The sequence below is a fragment of the Schistocerca nitens genome, chromosome 1 (genome assembly GCF_023898315.1).
Source record: "Schistocerca nitens isolate TAMUIC-IGC-003100 chromosome 1, iqSchNite1.1, whole genome shotgun sequence".
In the NCBI taxonomy this organism is placed as follows: domain Eukaryota; kingdom Metazoa; phylum Arthropoda; class Insecta; order Orthoptera; family Acrididae; genus Schistocerca; species Schistocerca nitens.
Window position 1 is genome coordinate 1,110,677,079 of NC_064614.1, and position 17,534 is coordinate 1,110,694,612.

A 17,534-nucleotide genomic window follows, 5' to 3' on the forward strand; every position below is an offset into this window, starting at 1 on the left:
TGGCCAAAGCTTCAGCCAACGCTCTCTCTCTGTCCAAGTATTGGCCCGGGAAAATTGGATAAATATGTGATAGCTGCTTCTGTTTTTAATTATTATATATACAGTCTACGTTACTGATTTATGTGTGTGTTTTAATTATGGCACTTTTTATATATCAGTTTTAGTTATTATGAGATATGTAATATAATTACTGTATAGCTCTTCGATGTATGAATGCTTCTAACACTAGAAATCAAGAAGTAGGTATGGACGTAAGAACATACATCAGCAAAATAATGACTGCAGTACTATCAGGAATCGATTAACAATATTTCACGAATTGAAGTTCAATTGACCATTACTATTAGCACTTGAATTCATTTTCTTATTTACAGGTCTAGAATTAGCAAATTCATGCCTCGATTTTGTTTCACATGATACTTACCTTATTGCACACCTTAACTCTTAGTTATCTGAAGGAGAATAATTTGTAACTACAGATCAGACTCGAAAAACCTAACATCACCCCCTGCTCCCCGGTTGAAATCTGAATGGTGTAATTGCTCCTCTGAACCCTTGCCTCGACAAGCTGAACTATTGTACAAACATTTGGCCAGTTAACGTAACTCCCTGCAGCAAACTATATGTGGCGGATTATTCTAAACTTGTTAGAATGTGATTTTGTTCGGTGCATATTATTTTGAGAACGTAAGTTTAATATTCTTACTTCTCACGCTGTAGATTGGCATTGTGGCTCTTCCTGTTAGGATAGGTGCTGTGAGTGGGGGGGTGGGGGGGTGGGGGTGGGGGGGAAACCCTGTTCGTTTCAGACTGAGATGTAACTTGGGAGATACAGCGGAAACACAGACGCAAGGGTTTTTCCTCCACATTTGTATCATAGTTGAGTAAGTATGTTAGTAAATCCGAGAAGGAAATAGAAGTCGTCCCCCATGCTAATTTTTAAACGCCAACTGCAATTTCAGATGGTTTTAAAGCCTCTGTAGTCAGTTGCGGTTCCGTTCTGGGTCGATCTAGTGAGTACGTCAGGAAAATTGTCGTGAGCAGACACGCCAGGTGCAGATATTTAGAGGCATGAATTAATCTTTCGGGGATTTCGTTGCTAATATATCCACGAGATAGTAACTACGAGTGCGTGATAGGTAAGCGTCACATTTGAAGAAGAAGCATCCACTTAACTGGAAGGACTGTTGGCAGTAGAGAAGCAGCGACAGCAGACTGGGTCAGTCGGTGGCTTCGATTGTGGACTAGTATAGGAGAGGTGGTTACGTACAATGCCTGATCACTAGGCCTTGCTCCGGTGCGCTAGAGGAAATTCTAAACCTTTCTTCAGTTTCTCATGGAGCGACGCAATGTGACAAAACTTTGTGGTGATCCATCCGTCGGTTGACGATGTTAAGCTCGGCGGCCGCGTTTGTGGACTGTTGCTGATAGCGATTGTAGAGCGGAAACGCCCCTTCGGAACAACCAGAGCTAACCCAGATCCGAGCACACCACATGTACTGGTGGAAAGAGACTGTCGAAAATTGCGGAAGACAGGCGTAAAAATCAGACGAAATCGGCAGAAGGAATCACTCGTGAGTTCCAAAGTGCTGTCAGCAGTCTAACTAGCACAATGACTGTGCGTTGGGAGTTAAAAGAAATGGGGTAGAATTGTCGAGCAGCTCCTCATGAGCCAAACATTTCTGTAGTCATTACCCAGCGGCGCTCGAGGTGCTGTAAAGACACTGGACAGTGGATGACTGGAGACGTGTGATTTGGAGTGATGAATGAATGGCAATCTAATGGAAGTCTTCGGCATTGGCGAATGTCTGAAGACTCTACGTGCCATCATTTGTAGTGTCAACAGTGAAGTTCAGAGGATGTGGTGTTGTTGCGCTATGGGGATGTTTTTCGGTGTTACGGTGTGGTCCCCTTATTGCGCTTAAGAAAATACTAAATCTGGAAGTATATGGGCACATTTTACAGCATTGTGTGCTGTCTACAGCAGAGGAACAGTTCGGAGGCGATGAATGACTATCATCATGACAAGGCTTCATCTCATAAAATAGCATCCGTGAGGCAATGGTTTCTGTACAGTAACGTTCCTAAAACAGAATGTCTTGCTCTGTGTCCCGACCTGAATGCAGTGGAACGAACACGTGTGGGATGAGTTAAAACGTTGACTTCGCCCCAGATTCCAACATCCGGCATCACTACCTCGTATGGTATCGGCTTTTGAGAACAACTCCTTGAAAGTGTCCCCAGCGGAGTTCAGTTCGTTATAAAGGCGAGTGATGGACACAAGCCATATTAATGTCTACTAATAACTGTCCAAATATACTACTGGCCATTAAAATTGCTACACCAAGAAGAAATGCAAATGATAAACGGGTATTCATTGGACAAATATATTATACTACAACTCACATGTGATTACATTTTCACGCAATTTGGGTGCATAGATCCTGAGAAATCAGTACCCAAAACAACCACCTCGGGCCACAATAACGGCCTTGATACACCTGGGCATTGAGTCACACAGAGCTCGGATGGCGCGTACAGGTACAGCTGCCCATGCAGCTTCAACACGATAGCACAGTTCATCAAGAATAGTGACTGGCGTATTGTGAAGAGCCAGTTGCTCGGCCACCATTGACCAGATGTTTTCAATTGGTGAGAGATCTGGAGAATGTGCTGGCCAAGGCAGCAGTCGAACATTTCCTGTATCCAGAAAGGCCCGTACAGGACCTGCAACATGCAGTCGTGAACTATCCTGCTGAAATGTAGGGTTTCGCAGGTATCGAATGAAGGGTAGAGCCACTAGTCGTAATACATCTGAAATGTAACGTCCACTGTTCAAAGTGCCGTCAGTGCGAACAAGAGGTGACCGAGACGTGTAACCAATGGCACCCCATACCATCACGCCGGGTGATACGCCAGTATGACGATGACGAATACACGCTTCCAATGTGCGTTCACTGCGATGTCACCAAACACGGATGCGACCATCATGATGCTGTAAACAGAACCTGGATTCATCCGAAAAAATGACGTTTTGCACCCAGGTTTGTCGATGAGTACACCATCGCAGGCGCTCCTGTCTGTGATGCAGCGTCAAGAGTAACCGCAGCCATGGTGTCCCAGCTGATAGTCCATGCTGCTGCAAACGTCGTCGAACAGTTCGTGCAGATGGTTGTTGTCTTGAAAATGTCCCCATCTGTTGACTCAGGGATCGAGACGTGGCTGCACGATCCGCTACAGCCATGCGGATAAGATGCGTCATCTCGAGTGCTAGTGATACGAGGCCGTTGGGATCCAGCACGGCGTTCCGTATTACCCTCCTGAACCCAGCAGATTCCATATTCTGCTAACAGTCATTGAATCTCGACCAACGCGAGCAGCAATGTCGCGATACGATAAACCGCAATGGCGATGGGCTACAATCCGATCTTTATCAAAGTCGTAAACGTGATGGTACGCATTTCTCCTCCTTACACGAGGCATCGCAACAACGTTTCACCAGGCAACGCTGGTCAACTGCTGTTTGTGCATGAGAACTCGGTATGAAACTTTCCTCATGTCAGCACGTTGTAGGCGTCGCCACCGGTGCCAAACTTGTGTGAATGCTCTGAAAAGCTAATCATTTGCATATCACAGCATCTTCTTCCTGTCGGTTAAATTTCTCGTCTGTAGCATGTCATCTTCGTGGTGTAGCAATTTTAATGGCCAGTAGTGTATATTTGATCAGATAGTGTACATGAAAACAATTCTGATTCTCCTCAAATTTTTTGGATGCCAGAGTGGTGAAATTGAAGTGAACCGTTTGATAGTTTCCTCAGAGTTGTGCAGGTACGTCATAAATATTGTGCGTGTAGATGACTCGGGTATGTGGCATGCTATCCACCTCCGTGGCCAGTCTAACGCACGACTTTGGCCGTTATAGTATTAGGCCGCCAGGCGGTGCAACCAGCCACGCCACGGGTGGCGCTGCTCGTCATTGGGAACAGATTGTTATGGATGGAGCTTAGTAGACTAGGGGCAGCCAGTGGCGCCACCGGAAGCTGGCTGCAGACTGGCTGCCATGCCCCACCGCCATTGGTGGCCGAGAGTCTTGGCAGGGCATTGTGTTAAACGGAGCCTATTACTGACCAGATGCAATTGTTTAAAAAGGACAAACAGCTTCAAAAAGGAGGACAAAGGAAAAAAAGAGGAAACAGTAAACGGATCAACTGCAGATGGGGATACGACCCGTCAGCTTTGTACACGTCACGTGGCTGCCGGGAATTACCGATAAAACTAGTAGTTAATTGTTACTGATGGTCAGGTGGTGGTTAACTGAGCAATATAAAAAATTGAAAACATTGATTGTTGTGACAGTGTGGCGTCAATTGTTTTGTCATGTCAACAACACGGAATTGTTTACAAAGCGAAAAACGTAAGACCATTCACCTCCCATCACTTGACGCACCGCTACCAACATCTACAATTCAAGCAGCAGCTGACGACATGGGAACTGCACTTTAACCTTCCGAATATAAATAAATTGAATGACTATGAAACAATGAAATAAAACCACGACAGTTAATCTGTCGAGTTACTTCTTACCTTTATTGGCCACTCACTAAGACGTACGTTCCAGTTCCACATATCCTACATTCCGCTTCAAATTCATTTCTCCCTTTCTTGAAAGCTGGATATTTGCAGGAAAGGACATCAGAAAATGTACACTTTCGTTTAGGCATAGCCAAATATTTTACGTAACTCACTCGGTTAAAAATTACACTCACAAATCACACGTGCACTACAGGAAGCCAAGCCAATACAAAGCGAAGATACGAAACAAAAATATTAAATAATCGATATTTGCATTCGTTTATAGATCGATCAACGATAACATCGACGATCCTGGTGCCACTTACTAACACCGCCTTCGTGCAAATAGTTAAAGTATTTAAGAAAAGAGCAATAGAACGGGACGAATTGTAAATTTAACTGTATTACGCTCAACTCTGCGAAAAAGCCGGACACTGTAAAATTTCGGCCGGGCCCCGGACAAAGAGCTGAAAAGGACACGTCCGGATTAATCCAGACTTCTGGTCACCCTATTACACTCAGTCACCACCACCATTCGGTTTAGCTACCACTTCGTCAGTTTGCTGTGTGCATTAGTGACCAGGGAACATGTCGGACAACTACTATACATAAATGCTGCTCCTAGCACTTTTAATGAAAAGAAGGCAAAGGGAGAGGAAGGTGCATGTAGTCATAATGATAGCATTATACTTGCGAGGATTTACGAATAAATATAATGCTTAAATACTTACAAAGGTTATTCCTCTCAACCAACCGACCGCTTCTCAAAATGCGGTAGTGTGTGTGTGTGTGTGTGTGTGTGTGTGTGTGTGTGTGTGTGTGTGTGGTGCACAAGGTTTCACCCTCTCCCCTCTCCCTTCTCTTATCACCACACTACATAAACTTCACACCACACTATACTCATTCCCATTAGTCACCCGCACTCGACAGGTACAGTTACAGACACAGCTCTGACAAACCCCGAGGTAAGGAAGCAAAACCTTCCATTGAGGCGGTCGAATCACTCCCGCGGAGTGTCCCAGCCATGCTATGCAACTTAATTTTTTACTGATAGACTCATCTTGAGCAAACGATTTTCCTTTCCAGAACATGAAATCTTTTTCCACAGTTGTATTGTCATCTAGTGGGTATATAAGTGTAAGGTCTTGAAAATGGACCTTTGTTGGCATCAGGGATGCACAGACCGACGCGGCCGGGGATGCACAGACCGACGCGGCCGGCATATGGCGTGTCATTGATCTCATGGCGGCCCACCACTTATCGTTCTTTCCTGTATTTTTTTTTCTTTCATTCCTTCCAGAAATGGATAGCGCGGGTCCTTGTGGAATTCCGTTATTTTCAGTCCATTGTAGCTGGCATTGGGGAAAGCGGATCCCATTTCGGAGTAACAACTTGTTTCTAGCCACAATGTTTACTCGTATGAACTGGCGATCCTTAACGTAGTCATAGCAAGGTACTAACGAGTCTGTTCACTCCTGCTCTATTTCAACACAACAGATTCCGACACGAGACATGATCCATATTAAATGTGTGTTATATTTGTTGTTCAGTGTTGACAATACAGAGTTAATTTTAAAAATGTGCTACATATTTATTAGCTTTGGTCAAATTATTGATGCTGTTCGACTTTTTAAAGTTTTATACATCTGTTGGCGCTAAATATTTTGAAAATTTCCATACGGTGTAATTTATGTATGCCTTTGCTGCCAAGGTTACAGACCCAAATTCTACACACGCAGACTATGTGCAATAGGTGAGCTGAGAGCATCCTCCACAATGAAATTACAACTGTGTAAGGAGAAGGTTGGCGCTAACTTGACTACGAACTTACCCGTGCCCCCCCCCCCCCTCTCTCTTTCCCTTTTCCGAAGAGATCGGCTTCCAGTAACAGGTTTTGAAATGAAGATAATACAAACCCATTCCTAAACAATGAGCTCATTACAACATTTTTTCAGCGACATTTTTGCGTTGAGATTCCAGATGAGAGGTAAGTGGAGATAGTCTCGTATTGAAATCTTCCTAATCACTTTTAAAATACAGTATTTGATCATTCCAGAATTTCTTGATGTGGTTTGATGCTATCAAGAAAGAGCACATGTTGTCTGTTCAGACTTCTGAAAATCTCAGCGCCTTTCTTATTACTCGCAACCCGTTAAGGTTCAAACATTGTCTTCTCCTGGAATAATTTTTAAATCGGTCTCTTTCCACTATTAGTTAATTGGCACTGCTTGCTGAAAATACTGCCTTTTGTACTATTGGTAATGCGCTTCTGCCATTAAAATTAAGCTAAATTTATTCTCTCTGTCTTGAATATATAAGTGAAGCCATTGCCATGGTGTAAAACTAGAGTTTAAAATAAAGTTATAAAACTTCAATGAAAATTAATGATATTTTTTCTGTTTCAGTCATTGGAATCGACAAGGCGTATGATAGCACTATGCGAGGAGGTAAGTCTACAGTTGAACATCTCTGGTGTGTGTTTGTTGCACCCTCTCTGACTTTAGTTACTGTATCTTATTGCCACCAGGTGGGTCTGGGCGCCCTGTGCGCCTCCGCGTCGTATTCCTGGCTTTAATCAATGTGATGCGCGCACAAACAGGCGGTTTCCGCTTTGAGAATGGCGTGCGGTACGATTTTTACGTCAGACTGAGCTGCCATCTGCAACAGGTCCAAGCGCTGCTACAACTTAGTCTCCCTGTACAGAATCGAGGGAATGATTAATTGCCTTGTTTTGTGCATTCATCTGTGGATGAGAAGAAATTATTTTCAGCGTTCTTGTGTGTTAGGTCTTCGCTGACGAATAACGGAGAAATTAAAAACAAGCAGAAAACAGTAGACACATAAGACGGAACAACATATAGTGCCCTTCACTTCCCCTGTTAAAAGGCACTTTCAGGACTCCGTTTTATTTATAGAAACTTGTAGCATTTCCAAAAAGGACGGTTTAAAAGGTCCTGCAAGTGTACTGCCCTGGGTATAATATATATACAGAATGTCAATGACTGAGAGACTGAAGAACCTTACCCCACAAACTAATGAGAACTTGTTGAAATTGGGGTCAAGAATTCAGAAATAGTGTAAATAAGAAATCAGTGCAAATTTTTAAGTTTCTGATGTGGATGACGTCAAACATTGCTACACAGCTTGATTTTAAAGGAGCCAAGGAGTGAAGAATTGCTGTTGGAAGCAAGCCTTGGGTTTGACTGAGCAAATTTAACTGTTTCATTTGTAGAGACAATACACTGCCGGAAAGGAAATCCAACACCCTCAAGGTCACTTTATTGGCAAGTGAAGTGACAGGTAGTTAGTCATTGTAGGAGTATATAATAAATTCAGACCAAATAAAACACCTCACAGTAGAGGATACCCAAAAATACGTTGTGTACCCAGTTGTAGCGGCAACGCAGGCTCTAGTCGTGCATGCAAACCTTCATGAAGCTGCAGAATAACATTGTGTTAGAGACTATCCCAAGCATCTTGTGCCTTTCGTTCCGATTCGGCGATGATTCTTGCAGGCGCTGGAGAAAGATTAAGTTCGTGCTTTGTCATGCCCCATACATTTTCAAGTGGTGAAAGACATGGTGATCTTGCTGTCAGGGCGGTTGTTGTGCATGATGAACATGTTGCGTCTCAGCAGCCGTGTGTGGACGTGCATTGTCCTACTGGAAAAAACAACAAATTAGCTGTCTGCCGAACAAATGGTAATATGACGGGGATGATAGCCTGTGCAATGTAGCAGGCACAGACTACTTTAGCCTGCAGAAGCACCTAATGTGACTACAGGTTGTAACTGATGGCCCACACACCACGAAGCCAGGGATGGGACATAGGTATCGCAGATGAATGCTTTCTGAAAAAGGCGATTCACCAGGTCTATGCCATAGATGTTTACGTCTATCACTCGCATATAGACAGAACTAACCCTCATCACTGAAGACAACGGAATACCATTCCACTCTCAAGTCAGCTGTTGCATGACATCAGAGTAGCATGCTTACCTGTGGCGGGGTGTCAGAGGCACATGTGATCATAACCATACTGCAAGCAGATGGTCTCCAATGGTCCCTAATAACGCAGCAGGTGCAACATGTGCCTGGATCTCGTCCCTGGATGGTATTCGGTGTGTCACCGCCGCTCGCACAATGCTCCAGCTTCCCGCAGGCCCACAGTAAGACTCCATTCAGGTAGCTGAGTCTGTAGAACAGGAGTGCGCACTCATGAGTGGGACTACCTGCAGGGCCGAAGCAGAGGGTGCGCGTACAGGTCTCCTGAACGCCACATGGTCGCCGATGAGCGTGACAAATGAATTGCTTCTGCTTCAATGTCTCAGTGTTCACATATTATACCCTGGTTGCATTGTATACAGTCCCTGTGAGTACTGCATTTTATTTTCTGGCAGTGTATATTTTCCCTCGACACATTGTTTGTCTTGCAGTTCTAAAAAGCACAGTTGATTTTATGTCGCTTTTCTTACTATGGATGTAAGCATAAAATCATTTCTGTACCTAAATATGTGTGCAGTGCTTAGTGCTGTATGTGACAAAACAGTAGATAAATATAGGTTCATGTGTAGCTGGGCCTATAATTTACGGATATTTTAAATGCACTATCATTGATTTTCTGAAGCAATTTTTTTGCATGTGGTACATTAGTTCATTAAATATTTATAGACTCAGTATTATGGATGGCCTTACTTACGCGTGTGGGGGGGAACGGGATAATGATTTTAATATTGGGGATAGTGGTGCTTTATACAGGGTGTTTCAGGTGCGACACAAGTAGTCTGTCTGGTGTTGATAGGCACACTTAGTCTAGCCCATTCATTGGAGACCGGCAGGTGGCGTTTTGGTTTTAGGTGAACTGGACAACTTAGGGGTCGATGTAGCATTTTTAATGATAGGAACTACGCTAACTAACAAGAGCCACATTCATTTCATGCAGGATCAAAGACTATCCGTACTTTTCTTACGTTCTTTCTTGTGGTGGCAGCCTGTGACGTGTACCCGGTTATTGCTCTTGGTTCCCTCTTTTGTCTGTATCTTTATCACGTTACTTTCAGTTTTTGGCTCAAGTAAAGTTTGGATGTGACTGCATTCTAAAAAATTTTTCACTAGTGTGGACCGAGTGGGGAAGAACGCTTTCATAGTGCCACTGCCTACAGTGTTAAAGATAGTCCGCTCACAGTAACTGGATGGACCAGTGGTTCTCAGATTGGGGGTGCGATTGATATGCAAGGGGGGCGCGATATATTTTTAAAAACTAATAAAAATAAATACACTTAGTAACTATATTGCGTTTATTATCTTCGAACAGTGATGTTGGTCTGGATTGAATTTCGCCCGACGTCGGTGTTACGCCGGGCGTGGTCGACGACAATGAAAGCGCGGTTATATTTATAGTATTATTTGAAACGACTGGGCGAGCTGGGCGCAGTCGACGGAATCAGCCGTTGTCGGCTGCGTGTGACTGTGTTCTGAACTGTGGCGCGCAGTGCGAACATTGGCTCATGTATCTCATGAACTGACATAGTGAGCCGGCGCATAGGAATTCCTTGTACCTGTTCCGTGGAGATGCTGCTGTAGTTTTATGTCCCCTTCCAGAGTCGTAGCATTCTGAAAATACAATACTGCTGTCTGTTTTATGTAATGAAGCGAGAAGAAGTTTTTTATGCAAATAATTTTTACACTGGATGCCATTATGGTGGGTTTACTTAAGAAACACCCAAAAATGAACTTGTTCACACCGATTATAAGCAAACTATTAACGGAACGAGAGCATGGTCTACCGCATGACTAGATTGAAAGGCATCCTACCGGTGACTGCCGACTATGGCGCACAGTCTAACTTCAGCGTACAATTGGTACAATTCGTATGAGATCGTACATCTTTGGTTATGCCAGAGTTATTTATTTGTTAATATCAACGTTTCCTGGCATTATAAAATTATTGAAAGATACTGTTTATGACCCGTAGACTACTCCTAGCGTCTGAGTGGCAAAAGGCAACTTACGTTACAAATATTTATTAATAAGTTACTTGATTCGCACAAGAGTAAACGCATTAGTTGTTCGGTTTACAGTAATTGCGGTTTTAGAACTGTGTACTGCTATTGGTTGTTTCGGGTGACGCACGAACGTTATAATTGTGCTCAATGAAAATGTAACACGGTTCGTGAACTTTAGTACTTAGTATACGTTCAGCATATGAAACAAGTATACGATCTGTTAACACATTCTTGTGCAGAAAAACAATCGAAATGAACAATAATAAAATAAAACTATTGTTTTGTGGTCGAACAATGCAGCTGTGCTTGCGTTTAGGAGAGAACGGTACGTTCGCTTTAGATATTTTCTTCTACATGAAAATGTAGTAAATGAGGGAAAAAAACCTGGCGTTAAGAATCGAATAACTGAAACGAACGCGTAATACATTTGCTATTAACACATTTTTCTGCAGAGAATTGTGCGAAATTAAAATAAAACTTTTTTTTTAATCTAATAACTTGAGTAGAGAGTGCAGCAGATAAAAATGCATTCGCTGTTAATATATTATTCTACAGGAAAGCATAAGAAATGAAAATGAAAGGAACAAAAAATGTGACTTAGTGAAAAAAGTTAATCAAAGGATTTCAACAGCCTCCAATCCATATGTAAAGGCTGAACACCTAGCTCTTCTGTACCCAATTCTGCCTCGTCGACGGACTCTGTAGAGCTGTTGCTGATGTCCGAAGCAGCTCTGACAGTCTGAACCTGCCTCGTCCGATATATCCACAGAACCACGTAACGTAATTTCACCGTCGCTGTCTGGTTGAAGTTGAATTATTACGCGCTTAATACACTACTGGCCATTAAAATTGCTACAACAAGAAGAAATGCAGATGATAAACGGGTATTCATTGGACAAATATGTTATACTAGAACTGACATGTGATTACATTCTTACGCAGTTTGGGTGCATAGATCCTGAGATATCAGTACCCAGAACTACCACCTCTGGCCGTAGTAACGGCCTTGATACGCCTGGGCATTGAGTCAAACAGAGCTTGGATGGCGTGTACAGGTACAGCTGCCCATGCAGCTTCAACACGATACCACAGTTCATCAAGAGTAGTGACTGGCGTATTGTGAAGAGCCAGTTGCTCGGCCACCATTGACCAGACGTTTTTAATTGGCGAGAGTTCTGGAGAATGTGCTGGCCAGGGCAGCAGTCGAACATTTTCTGTATCCAGAAAGGCCCGTACAGGACCTGCAACATGCGGTCGTGCACTATCCTGGTGAAATGTAGGGTTTCGCAGAGATCGAATGAAGGGTAGAACCACGGGTCGTAATACATCTGAAAAGTAACGTCCACTGTTCAAAGTGCTGTCAATGCGAACAAGAGGTGACAGAGACGTGTAACCAATGGCACCCCATACCATCACGCCGGGTGATACGCCAGTATGGCGATGACGAATACACGCTTCCAATGTGCGTTCACCGCGATGTCGCCAAACACGGATGCGACCATCATGATGCTGTAAACAGAAACTGGATTCATCCGAAAAAATGACGTTTTGCCATTCGTGCACCCAGGTTCGTCGTTGAGTACACCATCGCAGGCACTCCTGTCTGTGATGCAGTGTCAAGGGTAACTGCAGCTATGGTCTCGGAGCTGATAGTCCATGCTGCTGCAAACGACGTCGAACTGTTCGTGCAGATGGTTGTTGTCTTGCAAACGTTCCCATCTGTTGACTCAGGGATCGAGACGTGGCTGCACGATCCGTTGCAGCCATGCGGATAAGATGTCTGTCATCTCGACTACTAGTGATACGAGGCCGTTGGGATCCAGCGCGGCGTTCCGTATTACCCTCCTGAACCCACCCAACAGTCATTGGATCTCGACCAACGCGAGCAGCAATGTCGCGATACGATAAACCGCAATCGCTATAGGCTACAATCTGACCTTTATCAAAGTCGTAAACGTGATGGTACGCATTTCTCCTCCTCACACGAGGCATCACAATACCGTTTCACCAGGCAACGCCGGTCAACTGCTGTTTGTGTATGAGAAATCGGTTGGAAACTTTCCTCATGTCAGCACGTTGTAGGTGTCGCCACCGGCGCAAGCCTTGAGTAAATGGTCTGAAAAGCTAATCATTTGCATATCACAGCATCTTCTTCCTGTCGGTTAAATTTCGCGTCTGTAGCACGTCACCTTCGTGGTGTAGCAATTTTAATGGCCAGTAGTGTGGCTTCGTCCGTCAGCCCGTCTCTGTGCCAATATTTGTGCGTATAGTTTCCATTTCATCACACGCCTTCTTCCAGTCGCCGCTCGTATTCATTTGTTGAAGCTGGTAAATGGTAACGCTGCTGACGTTGTTCGATGAAACTTTGTTTCGTTAAATTCCAGATATGTTCGATGGGTTCATGTCACTGTGAAATGGTGTTCCAACAATTGAAAAAAATTTGAGTTTACATCTTCGTGCCCTCTAATTGCTAGTCCTTGTCGGCATAGAAATTGCACGGTGGTAAAAATTGTCTCAGGAGCTAAACGGCTTTTCTTCATATCACTATCCAACTGTTCATTCAATTGGGAGGCCACACTTCGGCTAGTGATAGAATTTAGTTTCAGAAGTGAACGAATAAAATATAGTCATATAAAATAGTCCACTAGATACTAAAGTGGGAACACTTAAACAGTCTGCAGCATGCACTGAACGAAACTATCCACACTGCGACAGCAGGGTGGCCTTCATATAGCCCCAGCGTCGTAATGTCTCGAAGCGTCAAGGCGACATCAGGTGGAGGGTTCCAGGCGCTTCTGATCCAGTGGTTTTGATGTCGTCGCGCTGGCAGCGCTGGCCCGCAGGCGCCAGACTTTACCCGAAGGCGCACCTCGACAAATTCTAAGTGTTCCTGCAGCACCATAACACTATCATGATTCACACTAGTCGTTTTCAGTTCACCTGCTTACTACCATAATAGTTATTTGTTTTAACTCGTTACTGAATGTATTTTAAAAGGTAACTATCGTCAAACAAGGAAAATAAAAAAATTCCAACATAATTTTTTGGTTTTTACAAAGCCCCCCCCCCCACGTATTTTAGAGGCCCCATGGAGTCGGGGCCTGTGGCTGTGGCAAAACCAAATGGAAAGTTGGCGTGGAGGATGCAGTCTGTTCCCTGCCCTAGTGTCACTGTTAAGAGGACATAGATAATCAGGTACTTCCAGTGGAGATAAAAGCCTGCCTTCATCATCTTAGAACTCTAAAAATCCACTTCAAAAAGAATTTCGGCAATAATTTTGACAAATTTAATTAGGTTAAAGATACTTTCAAAAATGTTCCTGGACCATTATGTCTAAATATAAAGGAGCAAGAACAACTTATTGGTCTCATTTGTGATACTTCGCTGAAGAGTAAATTTAATGGAGTGTCTTTATTAAAGTTTTGGATACATATTAACAAGGAATTCCCAACACTGAACCAAAATGCAGCGACAATCTTGGTTCCTTTTGCAACAACATACTTGTGCAAGAGTGGAATTTCAGCTTCGGAATCTATGAAGTCTGACTAACGTTCGAAGGTAAATGTAAGCAAAGAAGTTTGAGTGTCTGTTTCTGCTATTACAATCCATCTTGAAAAACTTTCTTCTCAAAAACAAGGTCATCCATCGCACTGAACTTTGCAATTTAAATTTGTAGTGATCCTGAATTCATGGTTTGGTGAACTACAAATATGGTTCATTTCATTAGTTTTTGAATAAATGAAAATGTGATAAAAATAAAAATGTTCCACATCTTCCTTATAATAATTCGTGTAATTTTGGTTTCTGTTGTGTAAAATCTTTCTAAATTTAATTTAGTAAAACAGAAAAAAGACTAACTATTATGAAGTTAGGGCAACGGGGGCTATACTATTTTTCCTCATAAAGGGTGCCCTAGAGGAGAAAAGTTTGAGAACCACATAGGTAGACTCATAAATGTGCTTGAGAACGAATGTAGTAGACAATCCAGTGTGGTGGGGTCACTATGTTGCTTTTTGATACATACCTGTGGCAGCACGAGGTTCCAGTGCCCAAGCTGTAGCGACCCATGTGTGGTGAAATGGTAAGGACACGGTGATCCGGAAGCCTACATTTAGCAAAATCAAATTTCACAATTTATTTCATACCAATAATTTTATATAAGGCATACACTGGTACCTTGAGCACATACAATTGTTGAATTGGACACATGTAGGGTAATTACTGAATCCTTTAAAATTACATACACCTTAATCATCAAAATACCTTTCCTTAAAATGATATCTATGCCTCACTGTTCAATTAATTGAAAACCAGTAACTGACTGAAATCCATTAAGAGTTAAATTACAACCCACAACATAATTACAATATCAGAACAGCAGGCCAATAGCTGATAAAGGAAGTTAGGTACTCGACCTGAAAAACATCTATCAGGAGCTGGTACAAGAATTATATACATTCACAACAGATCCCAAGAGGACTTCCCATCAGATTTAGGCAGGTACAATGAAACAACTATGTTTTAGAGCTTTAAAACAGAAAAAAATATTACCATGCACACTGTAACATCTTAAAACAATTACATATAATCTAAGCAAAGAAACAAGTTACATGTTTTCCGTAAATCAGCAGCATAAGTCAGTTGATGATATCAGTGTTCCAGTAACTCAATTGACTGCAAAGCCCATTCGGCCCACTCGCAAATATTTAAACAGAGTACTAGGTAATATCCAGGCACTGCACCAGTGGACTCTACTCTTAACTGGTGTCATTAAATAAATTCAACACCAGTGATAAACCATATCCACAAGAGATACCATAATAAGTCCTTACCACAGTCAACAGCCACCTCATGCAGGTCAAAACAAAAGTGAAGATTGCTGCAATATCCCACCCAGGGGTGCAATATTTACAGATTAAATGAAGTCACAGAAGCACGCAAGCTACTGTTTGCATTCCCTTGAACTCTCAAATTACTTGATGATACTGACTGCCAAAATGATCTCTCAGCAGGTAAAACTCGGTGAACTGCTGTCTCGGGATCAGAACCTGGATCCACTACATGGAGAAGTTCCAGGCCAGGAGTGGAAATGCCTTGAATGAACCAAAGAATTTATATGTGGCCACCTATCAAATGGCCAGTTCCAAATTGAAGAACCTGCTACCTTTCCAGCTTGGCAATCATCCCTGTGCATGGGCTATGTTAATGTGCTCTCTGCTTCTAGGAGACACTGTGGCCTATGTGCTTCCAAGGCCCATCACCCTTACTACACTTCTACACTGTCTTGGAACATGGTCATTTCGTGACGTGCCAAGAAAACTCTGGACACCACAAATCAAGACACTGATGCTAGCTTAGAGTATATTGATATGAGCATATTGCTCGCCAGGAAGTAGATGCCCATCTTCTTAGAGTGTCAGGAATATCGGCAACAATCATCATGCCAGACGACCATTGCTGTGGCTGGGTAGCACTCGTGGGGAGAGCCCTTGTTTGGAGTAGGTAGCAGCAGCGTGGATGTTCTGCACATAAAATGCATCAATCTAAATCATGTAATGGTGTTACTGATCTGGCTGTCCCTGCAGATCAGTTTAAATATTTCATTGTAGAGGGTTAGGATCCAGCTGCTTTTCTTACACTGCCTCTCCTATCAGAAGAGAGACAAGCCAGAAGACTCAGAATGAAACAATTTATTCAGTACCTGGTGTGTACTGGAAGAGATGGAGATACTTTTACAGTGACTAAAACATTATTTTTTGTGAAACAAATAGAAGGTAAATTTGGAAAAATGGACTTTCTGGAAAAATTATGAAATTGACCCCTGTGGATTAAAGCGGTCTCTGCCACTGAATCTCAAGTACTTCAGACATGTGAAAGGCTGGATGACATGTAAGTGACTATTACTCCACATAAAACTACAAAATGGTAAGAGGAGCTATGAGCTACTAGGTGTACATTTGTTAGGAATGTACATAAAGGTGCAGATGATGACCAAATAGATACAGGTGCTTTCATCTTAGCTATTGAAGGAAATGTCCTCCCCAAAACAGTTAAAGTTGTGCTGTAATGATTTGGCGTGAAACTTTACCGTGCATTCTGTCGAAACTGTACTGGCCTTGACAGGGCACATGGAGGGATCTCAACATTGGTTCACACGTAAGTCACCAGTGGATGTATTCCCCTCTGTACTGCATTGAAAACAATAATGGTTTAGAGTGCATATGATTCCAGCAATCACCAATAGTAACATTTATTTACCTCTAGGCAAGACACTTACTTACCCAAAGATGTCAGACAACCCTAATCAAACAACCTCCCCACCCCCACCCACTCATGTTGTATTCTGCCACATGGGGATTCCAGTGTGTATGACCCCATGTTAGGACATACTACTTCATCCTCTTCTGGTTGACCAGCTTCTGTCTGATCTTGATCTGTCTGTCCTCAATGACAGTACAGTTACCCACTTCAGTGCCACCCATGGTACGCATGTTACTGGCTATCAACCTCACAGTTTCTTCATCCAACCTAGTGGCTTTGCTACGATGGTCTCCACACAATAAATTTGGTGACAATGAGCTCTTTCTGGTAATCCTGTCACTTCCTTCTAACTGTCCAATGGATCAACTACCAACTAGGTGCTTTGAAGAACCAGCTGGCAGTTTTTTTCCTTCTGTGTAGTCTTTACCTCCTCTCTGTCAGATTCTATCGACATGGTTGTATGAGACATCCTGATGCAATCATTTGTGCTGCTGGAAGTGTTATTACCCTTTCTACGAGCGCTCTCTGCCACCAGCCGCTGTCATGGTAGACTCACAGCATTGTAACAGCCATATAGGATCACCAAAGAGCCCTGCAATGTCTCAAGATCATAGAAAGACCACCATTCTCATTTTTAAGACTTCTAAAGCTCACTATCTACTAAACCCCAGTTGGAAGGAATGTTAAATGTGCTGTG

General features: G+C 43.0%; 1 protein-coding gene across 4 annotated transcripts in view; it reads left to right on the forward strand.

The window, feature by feature from the left end:
* Positions 1-17,534, forward strand: part of LOC126198988 (synaptosomal-associated protein 25) — a 393,632-nt gene that overhangs the window by 326,525 nt on the left and 49,573 nt on the right. For all 4 annotated transcript variants that reach the window (XM_049935684.1, XM_049935661.1, XM_049935678.1 and 1 more), the window contains one exon: positions 6,978-7,019. In XM_049935684.1, coding sequence (XP_049791641.1) covers positions 6,978-7,019 — 42 coding nt within the window. The remainder of the gene's footprint in view (positions 1-6,977; positions 7,020-17,534) is intronic.